The sequence below is a fragment of the Entelurus aequoreus genome, linkage group LG12 (assembly GCF_033978785.1).
Source record: "Entelurus aequoreus isolate RoL-2023_Sb linkage group LG12, RoL_Eaeq_v1.1, whole genome shotgun sequence".
In the NCBI taxonomy this organism is placed as follows: domain Eukaryota; kingdom Metazoa; phylum Chordata; class Actinopteri; order Syngnathiformes; family Syngnathidae; genus Entelurus; species Entelurus aequoreus.
Window position 1 is genome coordinate 72,517,434 of NC_084742.1, and position 18,416 is coordinate 72,535,849.

The following is an 18,416-nucleotide window of genomic DNA, read 5'->3' on the forward strand; positions in this document are numbered from 1 at the left end:
TGACATGTTATTATGAATGTTACTACATGACATATATACTTACATCATGTATATATTACATGTTATTATGAATGTTACTACATGACATATATACTTACATCATGTATATATGACATGTTATTATGAATGTTACTACATGACATATATACTTACATCATGTATATATTACATGTTATTATGGATGTTACTACATGACATATATACTTACATCATGTATATAAAACAATGATGGAGGTTTTTTATAGGCGCCATAGAGCGACTTTCATTAGCTCCATTGTTAGCTAACTCGTTTATTTTCGATTGAGAATGCATTGAAAAGAGAAAAACAAATGTTCTTTAATATATAAAGATTGTTAATGATAGGTCAAATCCCCCCCAAAAAGTGCAGTTTCCTTTTTAAAAAGTGTGTGTGGTGCAAAGGCAAGTTGTTGAATGCAAGCGACCACAGAATGTGTGGCAGCAGGACACAATGGAGGAATGAAGTGACACACACACACACCCACACACACACACACACACACACCCACACCCACTCACACACACACAGGCTTATTCACTGTTTCACTGTATGGAGAAGGATTTAATTTATTCACTGCCAGATAGCAATTATTCATGTCATTTCTTGCCAAAAGGTAAAAAAACAACACAACTTTGTTGTGAAAATGAAAAGTGACATTGTGATCAATGAACATGGCGTCATTAACCAGGGGGAGAAATTGAGGACCGAAGCAGAATTTGAAGGACCCCTGAAAAATGTATATATATATATATATATATATATATATATATATATATATATATATATATATATATATATATATATATATATATATATATATATATATATATATATATATATATATATATATGCAGGTCATAATGGGATCATTTGTTTCAGGGTCCATGTACACATGCAGGAAGATTGTAATCCCAGGGATGATCAGATGACATGAATCAATCAATCAATGTTTATTTATAATGATGTCCATGTACACCTGGCTGTTGTCTTGTAAGACATGAATGATGTCCATGTACACCTGGCTGTTGTCTTGTAAGACATGATGTCCATGTACACCTGGCTGTTGTCTTGTAAGACATGATGTCCATGTACACCTGGCTGTTGTCTTGTAAGACATGAATGATGTCCATGTACACCTGGCTGTTGTCTTGTAAGACATGATGTCCATGTACACCTGGCTGTTGTCTTGTAAGACATGATGTCCATGTACACCTGGCTGTTGTCTTGTAAGACATTATGTCCATGTACACCTGGCTGTTGTCTTGTAAGACATGAATGATGTCCATGTACACCTGGCTGTTGTCTTGTAAGACATGAATGATGTCCATGTACACCTGGCTGTTGTCTTGTAAGACATGATGTCCATGTACACCTGGCTGTTGTCTTGTAAGACATGATGTCCATGTACACCTGGCTGTTGTCTTGTAAGACATGATGTCCATGTACACCTGGCTGTTGTCTTGTAAGACATGATGTCCATGTACACCTGGCTGTTGTCTTGTAAGACATGATGTCCATGTACACCTGGCTGTTGTCTTGTAAGACATGATGTCCATGTACACCTGGCTGTTGTCTTGTAAGACATGATGTCCATGTACACCTGGCTGTTGTCTTGTAAGACATGAATGATGTCCATGTACACCTGGCTGTTGTCTTGTAAGACATGAATGATGTCCATGTACACCTGGCTGTTGTCTTGTAAGACATGAATGATGTCCATGTACACCTGGCTGTTGTCTTGTAAGACATGATGTCCATGTACACCTGGCTGTTGTCTTGTAAGACATGAATGATGTCCATGTACACCTGGCTGTTGTCTTGTAAGACATGAATGATGTCCATGTACACCTGGCTGTTGTCTTGTAAGACATGAATGATGTCCATGTACACCTGGCTGTTGTCTTGTAAGACATGAATGATGTCCATGTACACCTGGCTGTTGTCTTGTAAGACATGAATGATGTCCATGTACACCTGGCTGTTGTCTTGTAAGACATGAATGATGTCCATGTACACCTGGCTGTTGTCTTGTAAGACATGAATGATGTCCATGTACACCTGGCTGTTGTCTTGTAAGACATGAATGATGTCCATGTACACCTGGCTGTTGTCTTGTAAGACATGATGTCCATGTACACCTGGCTGTTGTCTTGTAAGACATGAATGATGTCCATGTACACCTGGCTGTTGTCTTGTAAGACATGAATGATGTCCATGTACACCTGGCTGTTGTCTTGTAAGACATGATGTCCATGTACACCTGGCTGTTGTCTTGTAAGACATGATGTCCATGTACACCTGGCTGTTGTCTTGTAAGACATGAATGATGTCCATGTACACCTGGCTGTTGTCTTGTAAGACATGATGTCCATGTACACCTGGCTGTTGTCTTGTAAGACATGAATGATGTCCATGTACACCTGGCTGTTGTCTTGTAAGACATGATGTCCATGTACACCTGGCTGTTGTCTTGTAAGACATGATGTCCATGTACACCTGGCTGTTGTCTTGTAAGACATGATGTCCATGTACACCTGGCTGTTGTCTTGTAAGACATGATGTCCATGTACACCTGGCTGTTGTCTTGTAAGACATGATGTCCATGTACACCTGGCTGTTGTCTTGTCGTTCTTATCTGTACTGTAAAGTTGAAATTTGAATGACAATAAAAAGGACATCTAAGTAAGTAAGAGCCTGCTTGTTCATGTTGTCAATTGTCAGATTGAGAGCCTGAAGCTCTCCCACAAGACTGCTGTGGACGGCGTCAAACTGGATCTGACTCGCTCAAAGGGGGAGGTGGAGAGGGAGAGAGACACGCTGAAGTGCAAGATGGAGAGTACGCACCTTTTTCTACTGACAGCCTCCAGAGCTGCAATGTTGTTCAAGGCTGGTGTGTTGCCAGGTGTGCAGACGGAGGTGGAGGTGCTGAAGGACATGCTGGAAAAAAACAATGCACTCTTTGTGGAGAAAGAAATGGAGATGGTGAAGAAGGTGAAAGCTGTCTGTGACGAGGAACTCTACAAGACAAGCGTCTTGCACGAGGAAAAGTGAGGAAGTGGAAGAACATCTCAGAGGTCATAATGACTATAAGAATGTCTGCACTTGAATTGTGTTGTAGGCTGGAGTTAGAGCAACATCTTGCACAGTGTAAACAGCAGATCATCCTGCACGACTCCAAAGTGCAATCCCAAAAAGAGGAATGGGAGAAGCAACTGTGGATTGTCCAGAAAAGTGAAGAGTCTGCACGCAAAGAGATCCTCTCCCTGAAGTCAGTTCCTTTTCTTGTCAACCACACTTTCCATGCATCAAGTTCAAGTACCAAACATGTTGCAATGAACGTGATGATTGATGAAGTCAGTTCCTTTTCTTGACAACCACACTTTCCATGCATCAAGTTCAAGTACCAAACATGTTGCAATGAACGTGATGATTGATGAAGTCAGTTCCTTTTCTTGACAACCACACTTTCCATGCATCAAGTTCAAGTACCAAACATGTTGCAATGAACGTGATGATTGATGAAGTCAGTTCCTTTTCTTGACAACCACACTTTCCATGCATGAAACATGTTGCAATGAACGTGATGATTGATGAAGTCAGTTCCTTTTCTTGTCAACCACACTTTCCATGCATGAAACATGTCGCAATGAACGTGATGATTGATGAAGTCAGTTCCTTTTCTTGTCAACCACACTTTCCATGCATCAAGTTCAAGTACCAAACATGTTGCAATGAACGTGATGATTGATGAAGTCAGTTCCTTTTCTTGTCAACCACACTTTCCATGCATGAAACATGTCGCAATGAACGTGATGATGGTCAGACTGCGATTCAAGCAGCAGAGCTCTCAGCTGGAGGAGCTGGAGAGACAGAGAGCAGAGGCAGTGCACCTACAGCAGGTGAGGACCCCCCACCAGCCCGTCCTCTCTAGTTGTGCAGCAACGTGTCTATGTCTGCCACAGAAAAACCAAGAACTGTGTGCCCACCTGGGGACCTTGTCCAAGTCTGAAGCGGAGCTGCTGCAAGCAAACCAACGTCTGAAGGAAAAACTGGAGGAGATAAAAGAGGAGAACATCCGTCGAGAGGGAGAGAGGTACCAACCATCTTTTATTCTAAAAAGTCCATTAGGCTTTTCTCTACTTGCTCCGCCTCCAGGATGGTGGAGGACAGTCGGGCACGAGAGGCCAAGCTGGAGGAGAGCATCTCTCAGCTCAAAGACAAAGTCCTGAAGTTGGCAGCAGCCGAAAAGAAGGTAGGGAACCAATTATGCTCGTATGTTTCTTTGACTCACTGTCAGTGTTGTTGTAAGGAACCACATGATGCTCGTTGTAAGGAACCACATGATGCTCGTATGTTTCTTTGACTCACTGTCAGTGTTGTTGTAAGGAACCACATGATGCTCGTTGTAAGGAACCACATGATGCTCGTTGTAAGGAACCACATGATGCTCGTATGTTTCTTTGACTCACTGTCAGTGTTGTTGTAAGGAACCACATGATGCTCGTTGTAAGGAACCACATGATGCTCGTTGTAAGGAACCACATGATGCTCGTATGTTTCTTTGACTCACTGTCAGTGTTGTTGTAAGGAACCACATGATGCTCGTTGTAAGGAACCACATGATGCTCGTATGTTTCTTTGACTCACTGTCAGTGTTGTTGTAAGGAACCACATGATGCTCGTATGTTTCTTTGACTCACTGTCAGTGTTGTTGTAAGGAACCACATGATGCTCGTATGTTTCTTTGACTCACTGTCAGTGTTGTTGTAAGGAACCACATGATGCTCGTATGTTTCTTTGACTCATGGTCAGTGTTGTAAGGAACCACATGATGCTCGTTGTAAGGAACCACATGATGCTCGTATGTTTCTTTGACTCACTGTCAGTGTTGTTGTAAGGAACCACATGATGCTCGTATGTTTCTTTGACTCACTGTCAGTGTTGTTGTAAGGAACCACATGATGCTCGTATGTTTCTTTGACTCACTGTCAGTGTTGTTGTAAGGAACCACATGATGCTCGTATGTTTCTTTGACTCACTGTCAGTGTTGTTGTAAGGAACCACATGATGCTCGTATGTTTCTTTGACTCACTGTCAGTGTTGTTGTAAGGAACCACATAATGCTCGTATGTTTCTTTGACTCACTGTCAGTGTTGTTGTAAGGAACCACATGATGCTCGTATGTTTCTTTGACTCACTGTCAGTGTTGTTGTAAGGAACCACATGATGCTCGTATGTTTCTTTGACTCACTGTCAGTGTTGTTGTAAGGAACCACATGATGCTCGTATGTTTCTTTGACTCATGGTCAGTGTTGTAAGGAACCACATGATGCTCGTTGTAAGGAACCACATGATGCTCGTATGTTTCTTTGACTCACTGTCAGTGTTGTTGTAAGGAACCACATGATGCTCGTATGTTTCTTTGACTCATGGTCAGTGTTGTAAGGAACCACATGATGCTCGTATGTTTCTTTGACTCACTATCAGTGTTGTCTCCTGCGTAGCGAAGAGTCCAGGTGGAGAAGAAAGAGACGGGTCTGCAGAACACCATCTTTGAACTGAGTGCACAAGTAGATGAACTGACGCAGGAAAGTACTTCAGCCAATAAGTAAGTCTGATTTTTTATTATCAATCCTTCCATGTCACATTTTCATTTCAAATACAATTCATAAATTCATGTCATTTAATGACTTAGTATTCAAAGAATTTCTCCCAAAATAAAATGGATTCATACTTGCCGTATTTAACAGCAAATCCAGGTTTTGTCAGTCATTACCACATTGTTCCTTTTTGTCCTGGATTTTGTTTCCCTCAGAAAAACAGGTGCCACTAGTGTGGCCGCTACACAACACTCGGAGGTTAGCGTTTATGTCACCTGACTCAACTCACATCAACATGATGCTAACATTTCTGACAACAATAGGAGACTTCTTATCTTTTCCTAAAGAAGAGCAAGCTCATACTCTGTAATGTCATGAAGTTGTAGTACACCCAGAGACATGAAGTTGTAATACACCCAGAGACATGAAGTTGTAATACACACAGAGACATGAAGTTGTAATACACCCAGAGACATTAAGTTGTAATACACCCAGAGACATGAAGTTGTAATACACACAGAGACATGAAGTTGTAATACACCCAGAGACATGAAGTTGTAGTACACCCAGAGACATGAAGTTGTAATACACCCAGGGACATGAAGTTGTAGTACACCCAGAGACATGAAGTTGTAATACACCCAGAGACATGAAGTTGTAATACACCCAGAGACATGAAGTTGTAATACACCCAGAGACATGAAGTTGTAATACACCCAGAGACATGACGTTGTAATACACCCAGAGACATGAAGTTGTAATACACACAGCGAGACATGAAGTTGTAATACACCCAGAGACATGAAGTTGTGATACATCCAGAGACATGAAGTTGTGATACACCCAGAGACATGAAGTTGTAGTACACCCAGAGACATGAAGTTGTAGTACACCCAGAGACATGAAGTTGTAATACATCCAGAGACATGAAGTTGTAATACACCCAGGGACATGAAGTTGTAGTACACCCAGAGACATGAAGTTGTAATACACCCAGAGACATGAAGTTGTAATACACCCAGAGACATGAAGTTGTAATACACCCAGAGACATGAAGTTGTAATACACCCAGAGACATGACGTTGTAATACACCCAGAGACATGAAGTTGTAATACACACAGCGAGACATGAAGTTGTAATACACCCAGAGACATGAAGTTGTGATACATCCAGAGACATGAAGTTGTGATACACCCAGAGACATGAAGTTGTAGTACACCCAGAGACATGAAGTTGTAGTACACCCAGAGACATGAAGTTGTAATACATCCAGAGACATGAAGTTGTAATACATCCAGAGACATGAAGTTGTAATACACCCAGAGACATGAAGTTGTAATACACCCAGAGACATGAAGTTGTAATACACCCAGAGACATGAAGTTGTAATACACCCAGAGACATGAAGTTGTAATACACCCAGAGACATGAAGTTGTAATACACCCAGAGACATGAAGTTGTAATACACCCAGAGACATGAAGTTGTAATACACCCAGAGACATGAAGTTGTAATACACCCAGAGACATGAAGTTGTAATACACCCAGAGACATGAAGTTGTAATACACCCAGAGACATGAAGTTGTAATACACCCAGAGACATGAAGTTGTAATACATCCAGAGACATGAAGTTGTAATACACCCAGAGACATGAAGTTGTAATACACCCAGAGACATGAAGTTGTAATACACCCAGAGACATGAAGTTGTGATACACCCAGAGACATGAAGTTGTAGTACACCCAGAGACATGAAGTTGTAGTACACCCAGAGACATGAAGTTGTAGTACACCCAGAGACATGAAGTTGTAATACACCCAGAGACATGAAGTTGTAATACACCCAGAGACATGAAGTTGTAATACACCCAGAGACATGAAGTTGTAATACACCCAGAGACATGAAGTTGTAATACATCCAGAGACATGAAGTTGTAATACACCCAGAGACATGAAGTTGTAATACACCCAGAGACATGAAGTTGTAATACACCCAGAGACATGAAGTTGTGATACACCCAGAGACATGAAGTTGTAGTACACCCAGAGACATGAAGTTGTAGTACACCCAGAGACATGAAGTTGTAATACACCCAGAGACATGAAGTTGTAATACATCCAGAGACATGACGTTGTAATACACCCAGAGACATGAAGTTGTAATACACCCAGAGACATGAAGTTGTAATACACCCAGAGACATGAAGTTGTAGTACACCCAGAGACATGAAGTTGTAATACACACAGCGACATGAAGTTGTAATACACCCAGAGACATGAAGTTGTAATACACCCAGAGACATGAAGTTGTAATACACCCAGAGACATGAAATTGTAATACATCCAGAGACATGAAGTTGTAATACACCCAGAGACATGAAGTTGTAATACACCCAGAGACATGAAGTTGTAATACACCCAGAGACATGAAGTTGTAATACACACAGCGACATGAAGTTGTCATACACCTAGAGACATGAAGTTGTAATACACCCAGAGACATGAAGTTGTAATACACCCAGAGACATGAAGTTGTCATACACCTAGAGACATGAAGTTGTAATACACCCAGAGACATGAAGTTGTCATACACCCAGAGACATGAAGTTGTAATACACACAGCGACATGAAGTTGTAATACACCCAGAGACATGAAGTTGTAATACACCCAGAGACATGAAGTTGTAATACACCCAGAAACATGAAGTTGTAATACACCCAGAGACATGAAGTTGTAATACACCCAGAGACATGAAGTTGTAATACACCCAGAGACATGAAGTTGTAATACACCCAGAGACATGAAGTTGTAATACATCCAGAGACATGAAGTTGTAATACACCCAGAGACATGAAGTTGTAATACACCCAGAGACATGAAGTTGTAATACACCCAGAGACATGAAGTTGTAATACACCCAGAGACATGAAGTTGTAATACACCCAGAGACATGAAGTTGTAATACATCCAGAGACATGAAGTTGTGATACACCCAGAGACATGAAGTTGTAGTACACCCAGAGACATGAAGTTGTAGTACACCCAGAGACATGAAGTTGTAATACACCCAGAGACATGAAGTTGTAATACACCCAGAGACATGAAGTTGTAATACACCCAGAGACATGACGTTGTAATACACCTAGAGACATGAAGTTGTAATACACCCAGAGACATGAAGTTGTAATACACCCAGAGACATGAAGTTGTAATACACCCAGAGACATGAAGTTGTAATACACACAGCGACATGAAGTTGTCATACACCTAGAGACATGAAGTTGTAATACACCCAGAGACATGAAGTTGTAATACACCCAGAGACATGAAGTTGTAATACACCCAGAGACATGAAGTTGTAATACACACAGCGAAATGAAGTTGTAATACACCCAGAGACATGAAGTTGTAATACACCCAGAGACATGAAGTTGTAATACACCCAGAGACATGAAGTTGTAATACACCCAGAGACATGAAGTTGTAATACACCCAGAGACATGAAGTTGTAATACACCCAGAGACATGAAGTTGTAATACATCCAGAGACATGAAGTTTTAATACACCCAGAGACATGAAGTTGTAATACACCCAGAGACATAAAGTTGTAATACACCCAGAGACATGAAGTTGTAATACACCCAGAGACATGAAGTTTTAATACACCCAGAGACATGAAGTTGTAATACACCCAGAGACATGAAGTTGTAGTACACCCAGAGACATGAAGTTGTAGTACACCCAGAGACATGAAGTTGTAATACATCCAGAGACATGAAGTTGTAATACATCCAGAGACATGAAGTTGTAATACACCCAGAGACATGAAGTTGTAATACACCCAGAGACATGAAGTTGTAATACACCCAGAGACATGAAGTTGTAATACACCCAGAGACATGAAGTTGTAATACACCCAGAGACATGAAGTTGTAATACACCCAGAGACATGAAGTTGTAATACACCCAGAGACATGAAGTTGTAATACACCCAGAGACATGAAGTTGTAATACACCCAGAGACATGAAGTTGTAATACACCCAGAGACATGAAGTTGTAATACATCCAGAGACAAATGCCATGAAGTTGTAAAAAGCAGACCAAAGCAATGTTTTCCTTTTCCCAATATTTGCGGGTTCCTGACAGAGAAAGCACGAATAAACTGCTGATAATACTGACAGTGTGTACAAATATAAACTGCTGATAATACTGACAGTGTGTACAAATATAAACTGCTGATAATACTGACAGTGTGTACAAATATAAAGTGCTGATAATACTGACAGTGTGTACAAATATAAACTGCTGATAATACTGACAGTGTGTACAAATATAAACTGCTGATAATACTGACAGTGTGTACAAATATAAACTGCTGATAATACTGACAGTGTGTACAAATATAAACTGCTGATAATACTGACAGTGTGTACAAATATAAAGTGCTGATAATACTGACAGTGTGTACAAATATAAACTGCTGATAATACTGACAGTGTGTACAAATATAAACTGCTGATAATACTGACAGTGTGTACAAATATAAAGTGCTGATAATACTGACAGTGTGTACAAATATAAACTGCTGATAATACTGACAGTGTGTACAAATATAAAGTGCTGATAATACTGACAGTGTGTACAAATATAAACTGCTGATAATACTGACAGTGTGTACAAATATAAACTGCTGATAATACTGACAGTGTGTACAAATATAAACTGCTGATAATACTGACAGTGTGTACAAATATAAAGTGCTGATAATACTGACAGTGTGTACAAATATAAACTGCTGATAATACTGACAGTGTGTACAAATATAAACTGCTGATAATACTGACAGTGTGTACAAATATAAAGTGCTGATAATACTGACAGTGTGTACAAATATAAACTGCTGATAATACTGACAGTGTGTACAAATATAAAGTGCTGATAATACTGACAGTGTGTACAAATATAAACTGCTGATAATACTGACAGTGTGTACAAATATAAAGTGCTGATAATACTGACAGTGTGTACAAATATAAACTGCTGATAATACTGACAGTGTGTACAAATATAAACTGCTGATAATACTGACAGTGTGTACAAATATAAAGTGCTGATAATACTGACAGTGTGTACAAATATAAACTGCTGATAATACTGACAGTGTGTACAAATATAAACTGCTGATAATACTGACAGTGTGTACAAATATAAAGTGCTGATAATACTGACAGTGTGTACAAATATAAACTGCTGATAATACTGACAGTGTGTACAAATATAAAGTGCTGATAATACTGACAGTGTGTACAAATATAAACTGCTGATAATACTGACAGTGTGTACAAATATAAACTGCTGATAATACTGACAGTGTGTACAAATATAAAGTGCTGATAATACTGACAGTGTGTACAAATATAAAGTGCTGATAATACTGACAGTGTGTACAAATATAAACTGCTGATAATACTGACAATGTGTACAAATATAAACTGCTGATAATACTGACAGTGTGTACAAATATAAACTGCTGATAATACTGACTGTTTGTACAAATATAAACTGCTGATAATACTGACAGTGTGTACAAATATAAAGTGCTGATAATACTGACAGTGTGTACAAATATAAACTGCTGATAATACTGACAGTGTGTACAAATATAAACTGCTGATAATACTGACAGTGTGTACAAATATAAACTGCTGATAATACTGACAGTGTGTACAAATATAAAGTGCTGATAATACTGACAGTGTGTACAAATATAAACTGCTGATAATACTGACAGTGTGTACAAATATAAACTGCTGATAATACTGACAGTGTGTACAAATATAAAGTGCTGATAATACTGACAGTGTGTACAAATATAAAGTGCTGATAATACTGACAGTGTGTACAAATATAAAGTGCTGATAATACTGACAGTGTGTACAAATATAAAGTGCTGATAATACTGACAGTGTGTACAAATATAAACTGCTGATAATACTGACAGTGTGTACAAATATAAAGTGCTGATAATACTGACAGTGTGTACAAATATAAACTGCTGATAATACTGACAGTGTGTACAAATATAAAGTGCTGATAATACTGACAGTGTGTACAAATATAAACTGCTGATAATACTGACAGTGTGTACAAATATAAAGTGCTGATAATACTGACAGTGTGTACAAATATAAACTGCTGATAATACTGACAGTGTGTACAAATATAAAGTGCTGATAATACTGACTGTTTGTACAAAATTGGGCTCTTTTGTAAATTAATTTGAACAATGCAAGCGAGTAATAATCTGTGATTAATCAGCATTAATCCAAGTTAAAAAAAAGTGATTAATGTGACTAAACGAGGAATCATTTGACAGCACTAATATATATTTTTTTGAATTTCAGACACTTCAAATCTTTTTTGTTACGGACTCAAAAATAATAATAATCAAGTTATTCCTTGTTGTGAGTTCATTTCTTTAGTTTTCTGTAATGTTAATGATACAATGTTTTGCAGAGGTGTACTTACAACACTTTTATAGACAAATGATACTATTTATAGTCGTGAGGGCCCGGAATATTCTATTTATAGTTGTGAGGGCCCGGAATATTCTATTTATAGTCGTGAGGGCCCGGAATATTCTTCTTCCCAAAGGGTGGAAGAAAAGACAAGATGAGAAATATTGCATCAATCATGCAGATGTTGTTTTGACCCTATGCTTGTTGTGATCAGTTAATTGATTACTTCAGTGCTCCTGAAAGCTTGTGACCAGTTAATTGATTACTTCAGTGCAAATTCCACTTCAAAAGTCACTCCGATGGGACTTATGAAAAAAACGACCTGCATTCAAGAAACACATTCCAAAAATGTTCCTGTATGACATTTTGACATTCTCCTTAAAAGTAATGTGATCCAGTGATGAATCATGATTAATCCAAGTTCATAATTCACTATTTGTCATCATCTTATTCCTGCCACAGGAAGTTGCACGACTATCAACAAAAGCACAGCGAGTTTCGCCGCCTGCTGATGACCAACCATGACTTTTTCAGTGGCGGTCCTGCCCAGATCATCTCCACGTACCGGCCCACCTTTTTCCCCGGGCCTGACAGAATGTTACCCAACAAACAAGTAGGCACTGCCAACTGGATCTTCTACCACTCCGCATGAGTTCATTGGGGCCACATGAGTTCATTGGGGCCACATGAGTTCATTGGGGTCGCATGAGTTCATTGGGGCCACATGAGTTCATTGGGGTCGCATGAGTTCATTGGGGCCACATGAGTTCATTGGGGCCACATGAGTTCCTTGGGGGCCGGCCGCATGAGTGCATTGGGGCCACATGAGTTCATTGGGGCCACATGAGTTCATTGGGGCCACATGAGTTCATTGGGATCACATGAGTTCCTTGGGGGCCGGCCACATGAGTGCATTGGGGCCACATGAGTTCTTTGGGGCCGCATGAGTTCATTGGGGCCACATCAGTTCATTGGGGCCACATGAGTTCCTTGGGGCCACATGAGTTCATTGGGGCCACATGAGTTCATTGGGGTCGCATGAGTTCATTGGGGCCACATGAGTTCATTGGGGTCGCATGAGTTCATTGGGGCCACATGAGTTCATTGGGGTCACATGAGTTCCTTGGGGGCCGGCCACATGAGTGCATTGGGGCCACATGAGTTCATTGGGGCCACATGAGTTCATTGGGGCCACATGAGTTCATTGGGATCACATGAGTTCCTTGGGGGCCGGCCACATGAGTGCATTGGGGCCACATGAGTTCTTTGGGGCCGCATGAGTTCATTGGGGCCACATGAGTTCATTGGGGCCACATGAGTTCCTTGGGGCCACATGAGTTCATTGGGGCCACATGAGGGTGAACAGTATAGAAACAACAATGTCTTTTACATGCATTGGGAAAAAGATTTTACAGTTAAAAAAATCTCACCGCTCTGTTGCCAAAATGTTAGTGTAAATGTACAATGTTGTTGTTTTTTTACAGCATATAACTGTAAAGGGAAAAAGGAAAAACAGTAACACAGTTTTTACTGTAAAATAGTTATTGTTACATGGAAAAAGGATATGACAGTTTTGTTTTTAATGATGGTAAAATGTTGGCAGTTTTTTACCGTAAAAATCATTTTTACAGTGCACAATATTATGATAGCATGCTGTATTTTTTCAAATGTATATTATTTATCAAAATGTTGAATCATAAGTCAAGCCGATATTTAAGGACTTTTACTAGGAATTGTTTTTCATTAATCATGTTTTTACATACACTGTAAAAAAAATCTGTAGATTTTACAGGGGAAAAAAACTGACCGCTCAGTTGCCCAAATTTTACCTTAAAATGTATGATTTTTTTACATTTTTTTACAGCGTGTTATAAACGGGACATGGAAAAACAATACCAGTGTTTACTGTCAATGGAAAAACGATACCACAATGTTTACTGTCAATAGAAAAACGATACCACAATGTTTACTGTCAATGGAAAAACGATACCACAATGTTTACTGTCAATGGAAAAACGATACCACAATGTTTACTGTCAATAGAAAAACGATACCACAATGTTTACTGTCAATAGAAAAACGATACCACAATGTTTACTGTCAATAGAAAAACGATACCACAATGTTTACTGTCAATAGAAAAACGATACCACAATGTTTACTGTCAATAGAAAAACGATATAAAAGTTTTGTTCTATTTACGGTAGAATTTTGGCGACTGAGCTACCTGTTTTTTTTAACCGCCAGAATAATTTTTGCAGTGCACAATTTGTTAGTTAACTTGCTTTTACAGCCGATATTTAAACAATGTTAGGTAGAAAATGGATGGATGGATGGATGCTAGATGAAGTTTGAAAGATATGAAGTTTCCTGCACTACATGACAATGCAATGACGCCACATACAATCATGTGTTGGCCTCTGCACTGCTATAATAATACAATAGTTGTTCATTGTGTGTGTGTGTGTGTGTGTGTGTGTGTGTGTGTGTGTGTGTGTGTGTGTGTTCAGGAAGATGAGGAGGAACAGAAAGAACTGGATTTATTACGTCAGAGGGTGGACACGCTGGAAAAAGTCCAGCAGCAGCAGCTGGAAGAACTGGGATGTGTGGAGCCTCGGGAGCAGGAAAACATCCCCCCATGCTGATGGCCCCCAAGTTAGTAACAATGACTCAATAGAAGAAACAATCCTCATCAAATACAGTCCATGCTGATAGAATAAACATGAAATACAGTCCATGCTGATAGAATAAACATGAAATACAGTCCATGCTGAATGTGTTGAAGGAAGTCATGTACACTTACAGTATATATACTTCTTGCCAATACTTACAAGAAGCGAGAGGTGGCGCTAGTCTTTTATCTTCAACGAAGAAACATTTCCCATTTCCCATGATGCCTCAGTTTGTAGTTCCCATGATGCCTCAGTTTGTAGTTCCCATGATGCCTCAGTTTGTAGTTCCCATGATGCTGTCACGCCAATGTTCTTCCCATCACAAAAACCTTCCTAGCCCCCATTTACTTCCGGGTCATTTCCGTTTACGTCAGTTCCTCTTACGTCATTGACAGCGATCGATAGCACTTCGTTTGACTCTTTTTTATAATACAGCGTTAACAAAACGTCTGAATTATCAACAATAATGTTGATTTAAAGTACAGACATTTAACATTATATATTAATTAATATTACTGAAATGTTTCAACAATAATGTTGATTTAAAGTAAAGACATTTAACAGTATTATATATTAATTAATATTAGTGAAATGGTTTCAACAATAATGTTGATTTAAAGTAGTACAGACATTTAACATTATTATATATTAATTAATATTTTTTGCACGTTACCACGAAGACAGAAGTCCGCAGCAGCGGCCCTAACACTCCGCTTGAAATGTTGCGAAGCCTGCTGGTGTTTGACATAAGTCCCCTGGGACAGATAAAGACGAATATCATCCAGTGACACCACCATTTTCAGGAGATTTTGATTTATCGATCGCTGGCAATGACGTGAGAGGAAATGACGTAAGCGAAAATGACCCCGGAAGTAAATGGGGGTTAGGAAGGTTTTTGTGATGGGAAGAAAATTGGCGTGACAATGCCTCAGTTTGTAGTTACCATGATGCCTCAGTTTGTAGTTCCCATGATGCCTCAGTTTGTAGTTACCATGATGCCTCAGTTTGTAGTTCCCATGATGCCTCAGTTTGTAGTTCCCATGATGCCTCAGTTTGTAGTTCCCATGATGCCTCAGTTTGTAGTTCCCATGATGCGTCAGTTTGTAGTAGAATGTGCTAGCTAGCTAGTAGCGGACTGAAGCTCCCAGCCAGCAAGCGTGTAGGCAACACTCGCACACACACACACACACACACACACACAAGGACAAGGATGTGTGGAACTAGAACACAGTAAGTCATCATTAGGATTTACACACAATGTGTATAGCACTGCCTACAACTAGCACTGCAACTACAACTACAAGAAAAAGTAGAAGTAGAGCAGTACGTGGGGACTAGCATGCTAAACTCTGTAATCGTGTATTGTTGCTGTTAAAACTTGTGTATTGTTGCTGTTAAAACTTGTGTATTGTTGCTGTTAAAACTTGTGTATTGTTGCTGTTAAAACTTGTGTATTGTTGCTGTTAAAACTTGTGTATTGTTGCTGTTAAAACTTGTGTATTGTTGCTGTTAAAACTTGTGTATTGTTGCTGTTAAAACTTGTGTATTGTTGCTGTTAAAAGGCAAATGTCCGATACAACTACTTTGTCGATACTGGCAATTGCTGAAAGTATCTCAAATACTACACTCGAGTAGCGGGAGCAAGCGCGCCATATTTGAATTGTGCACACAGTTCTTAAGTTACATCATCCATCCATTTTCTACCGCTGGAGCAGTTACATTCATGCATTGAATACATTGTTGTTTAGTTACATTCATGCATTGAATACATTGTTGTTTAGTTACATTCATGCATTGAATACATTGTTGTTTAGTTACATTCATGCATTAAATACATTGTTGTTTAGTTACATTCATGCATTAAATACATAGTTGTTTAGTTACATTCATGCATTAAATACATTGTTGTTTAGTTACATTCATGCATTGAATACATTGTTGTTTAGTTACATTCATGCATTAAATACATTGTTGTTTAGTTACATTCATGCATTAAATACATTGTTGTTTAGTTACATTCATGCATTGAATACATTGTTGTTTAGTTACATTCAGGCATTAAATACATAGTTGTTTAGTTACATTCATGCATTGAATACATTGTTGTTTAGTTACATTCATGCATTAAATACATTGTTGTTTAGTTACATTCATGCATTGAATACATTGTTGTTTAGTTACATTCATGCATTAAATACATTGTTGTTTAGTTACATTCATGCATTGAATACATTGTTGTTTAGTTACATTCATGCATTAAATACATAGTTGTTTAGTTACATTCATGCATTGAATACATTGTTGTTTAGTTACATTCATGCATTAAATACATTGTTGTTTAGTTACATTCATGCATTGAATACATGGTTGTTTAGTTACATTCATGCATTAAATACATAGTTGTTTAGTTACATTCATGCATTGAATACATTGTTGTTTAGTTACATTCATGCATTGAATACATTGTTGTTTAGTTACATTCATGCATTAAATACATAGTTGTTTAGTTACATTCATGCATTGAATACATTGTTGTTTAGTTACATTCATGCATTGAATACATTGTTGTTTAGTTACATTCATGCATTGAATACATTGTTGTTTAGTTACATTCATGCATTGAATACATTGTTGTTTAGTTACATTCATGCATTAAATACATTGTTGTTTAGTTACATTCATGCATTAAATACATTGTTGTTTAGTTACATTCATGCATTGAATACATTGTTGTTTAGTTACATTCATGCATTAAATACATTGTTGTTTAGTTACAGTCATGCATTGAATACATTGTTGTTTAGTTACATTCATGCATTAAATACATTGTTGTTTAGTTACATTCATGCATTGAATACATTGTTGTTTAGTTACATTCATGCATTAAATACATTGTTGTTTAGTTACATTCATGCATTGAATACATTGTTGTTTAGTTACATTCATGCATTAAATACATTGTTGTTTAGTTACATTCATGCATTAAATACATTGTTGTTTAGTTACATTCATGCATTGAATACATTGTTGTTTAGTTACATTCATGCATTAAATACATTGTTGTTTAGTTACATTCATGCATTGAATACATTGTTGTTTAGTTACATTCATGCATTGAATACATTGTTGTTTAGTTACATTCATGCATTAAATACATTGTTGTTTAGTTACATTCATGCATTAAATACATTGTTGTTTAGTTACATTCAAGATTTTAGGTGTGACCTTTTTGTTAAATCATAACTTTCTTGATATTAAGCCCATATAAAAAATATGGTATCATGGGAAAAGTTGCTTAACAAAGAAACAGAAAAAAAGGTTTGGCAGTTACGGCTTTATTTGTAATTGATGAAATGAATGACATTAGCGTTGGACCTGAGGGAAAATGTCAGTAAACATGGCTGCTCGGACGAGACTTGTGAATGACATCACAAGCAACGAGGCAATCGGAGGGTCAAATACATCTTGTGGGAATCCATCAATTTCAATGAGATTTGGAATGGTATAACTTATATTATAATAGGGATTGCATTGGACATTTTAATCACCTTAAATGTTCTTCAAGGGAGTGTAAACTTTCCAAATGTTGTCAGAGCTTTGTG

The 18,416-nt window shown here is 38.3% G+C and overlaps 1 protein-coding gene across 5 annotated transcripts in view; it reads left to right on the forward strand.

Moving 5' to 3' along the window:
* Positions 1 to 5,523: 5,523 nt before the first annotated feature.
* LOC133662541 (centrosomal protein of 83 kDa-like) overlaps positions 5,524 to 18,416 on the forward strand; it is a 47,908-nt gene continuing 35,015 nt past the window's right edge. For 3 of the 5 annotated variants that reach the window (XM_062066645.1, XM_062066646.1, XM_062066647.1), the window contains exons 1-3: positions 5,524 to 5,627; positions 12,605 to 12,755; positions 14,653 to 14,797. In XM_062066645.1, coding sequence (XP_061922629.1) covers positions 12,664 to 12,755; positions 14,653 to 14,797 — 237 coding nt within the window. In that variant the 5' untranslated portion in view covers positions 5,524 to 5,627; positions 12,605 to 12,663. Of the gene's footprint in view, positions 5,628 to 12,604; positions 12,756 to 14,652; positions 14,798 to 15,842; positions 16,045 to 18,416 lie in introns of those variants that run through there. The other 2 variants (XM_062066649.1, XM_062066648.1) reach the window with 2 other exon arrangements.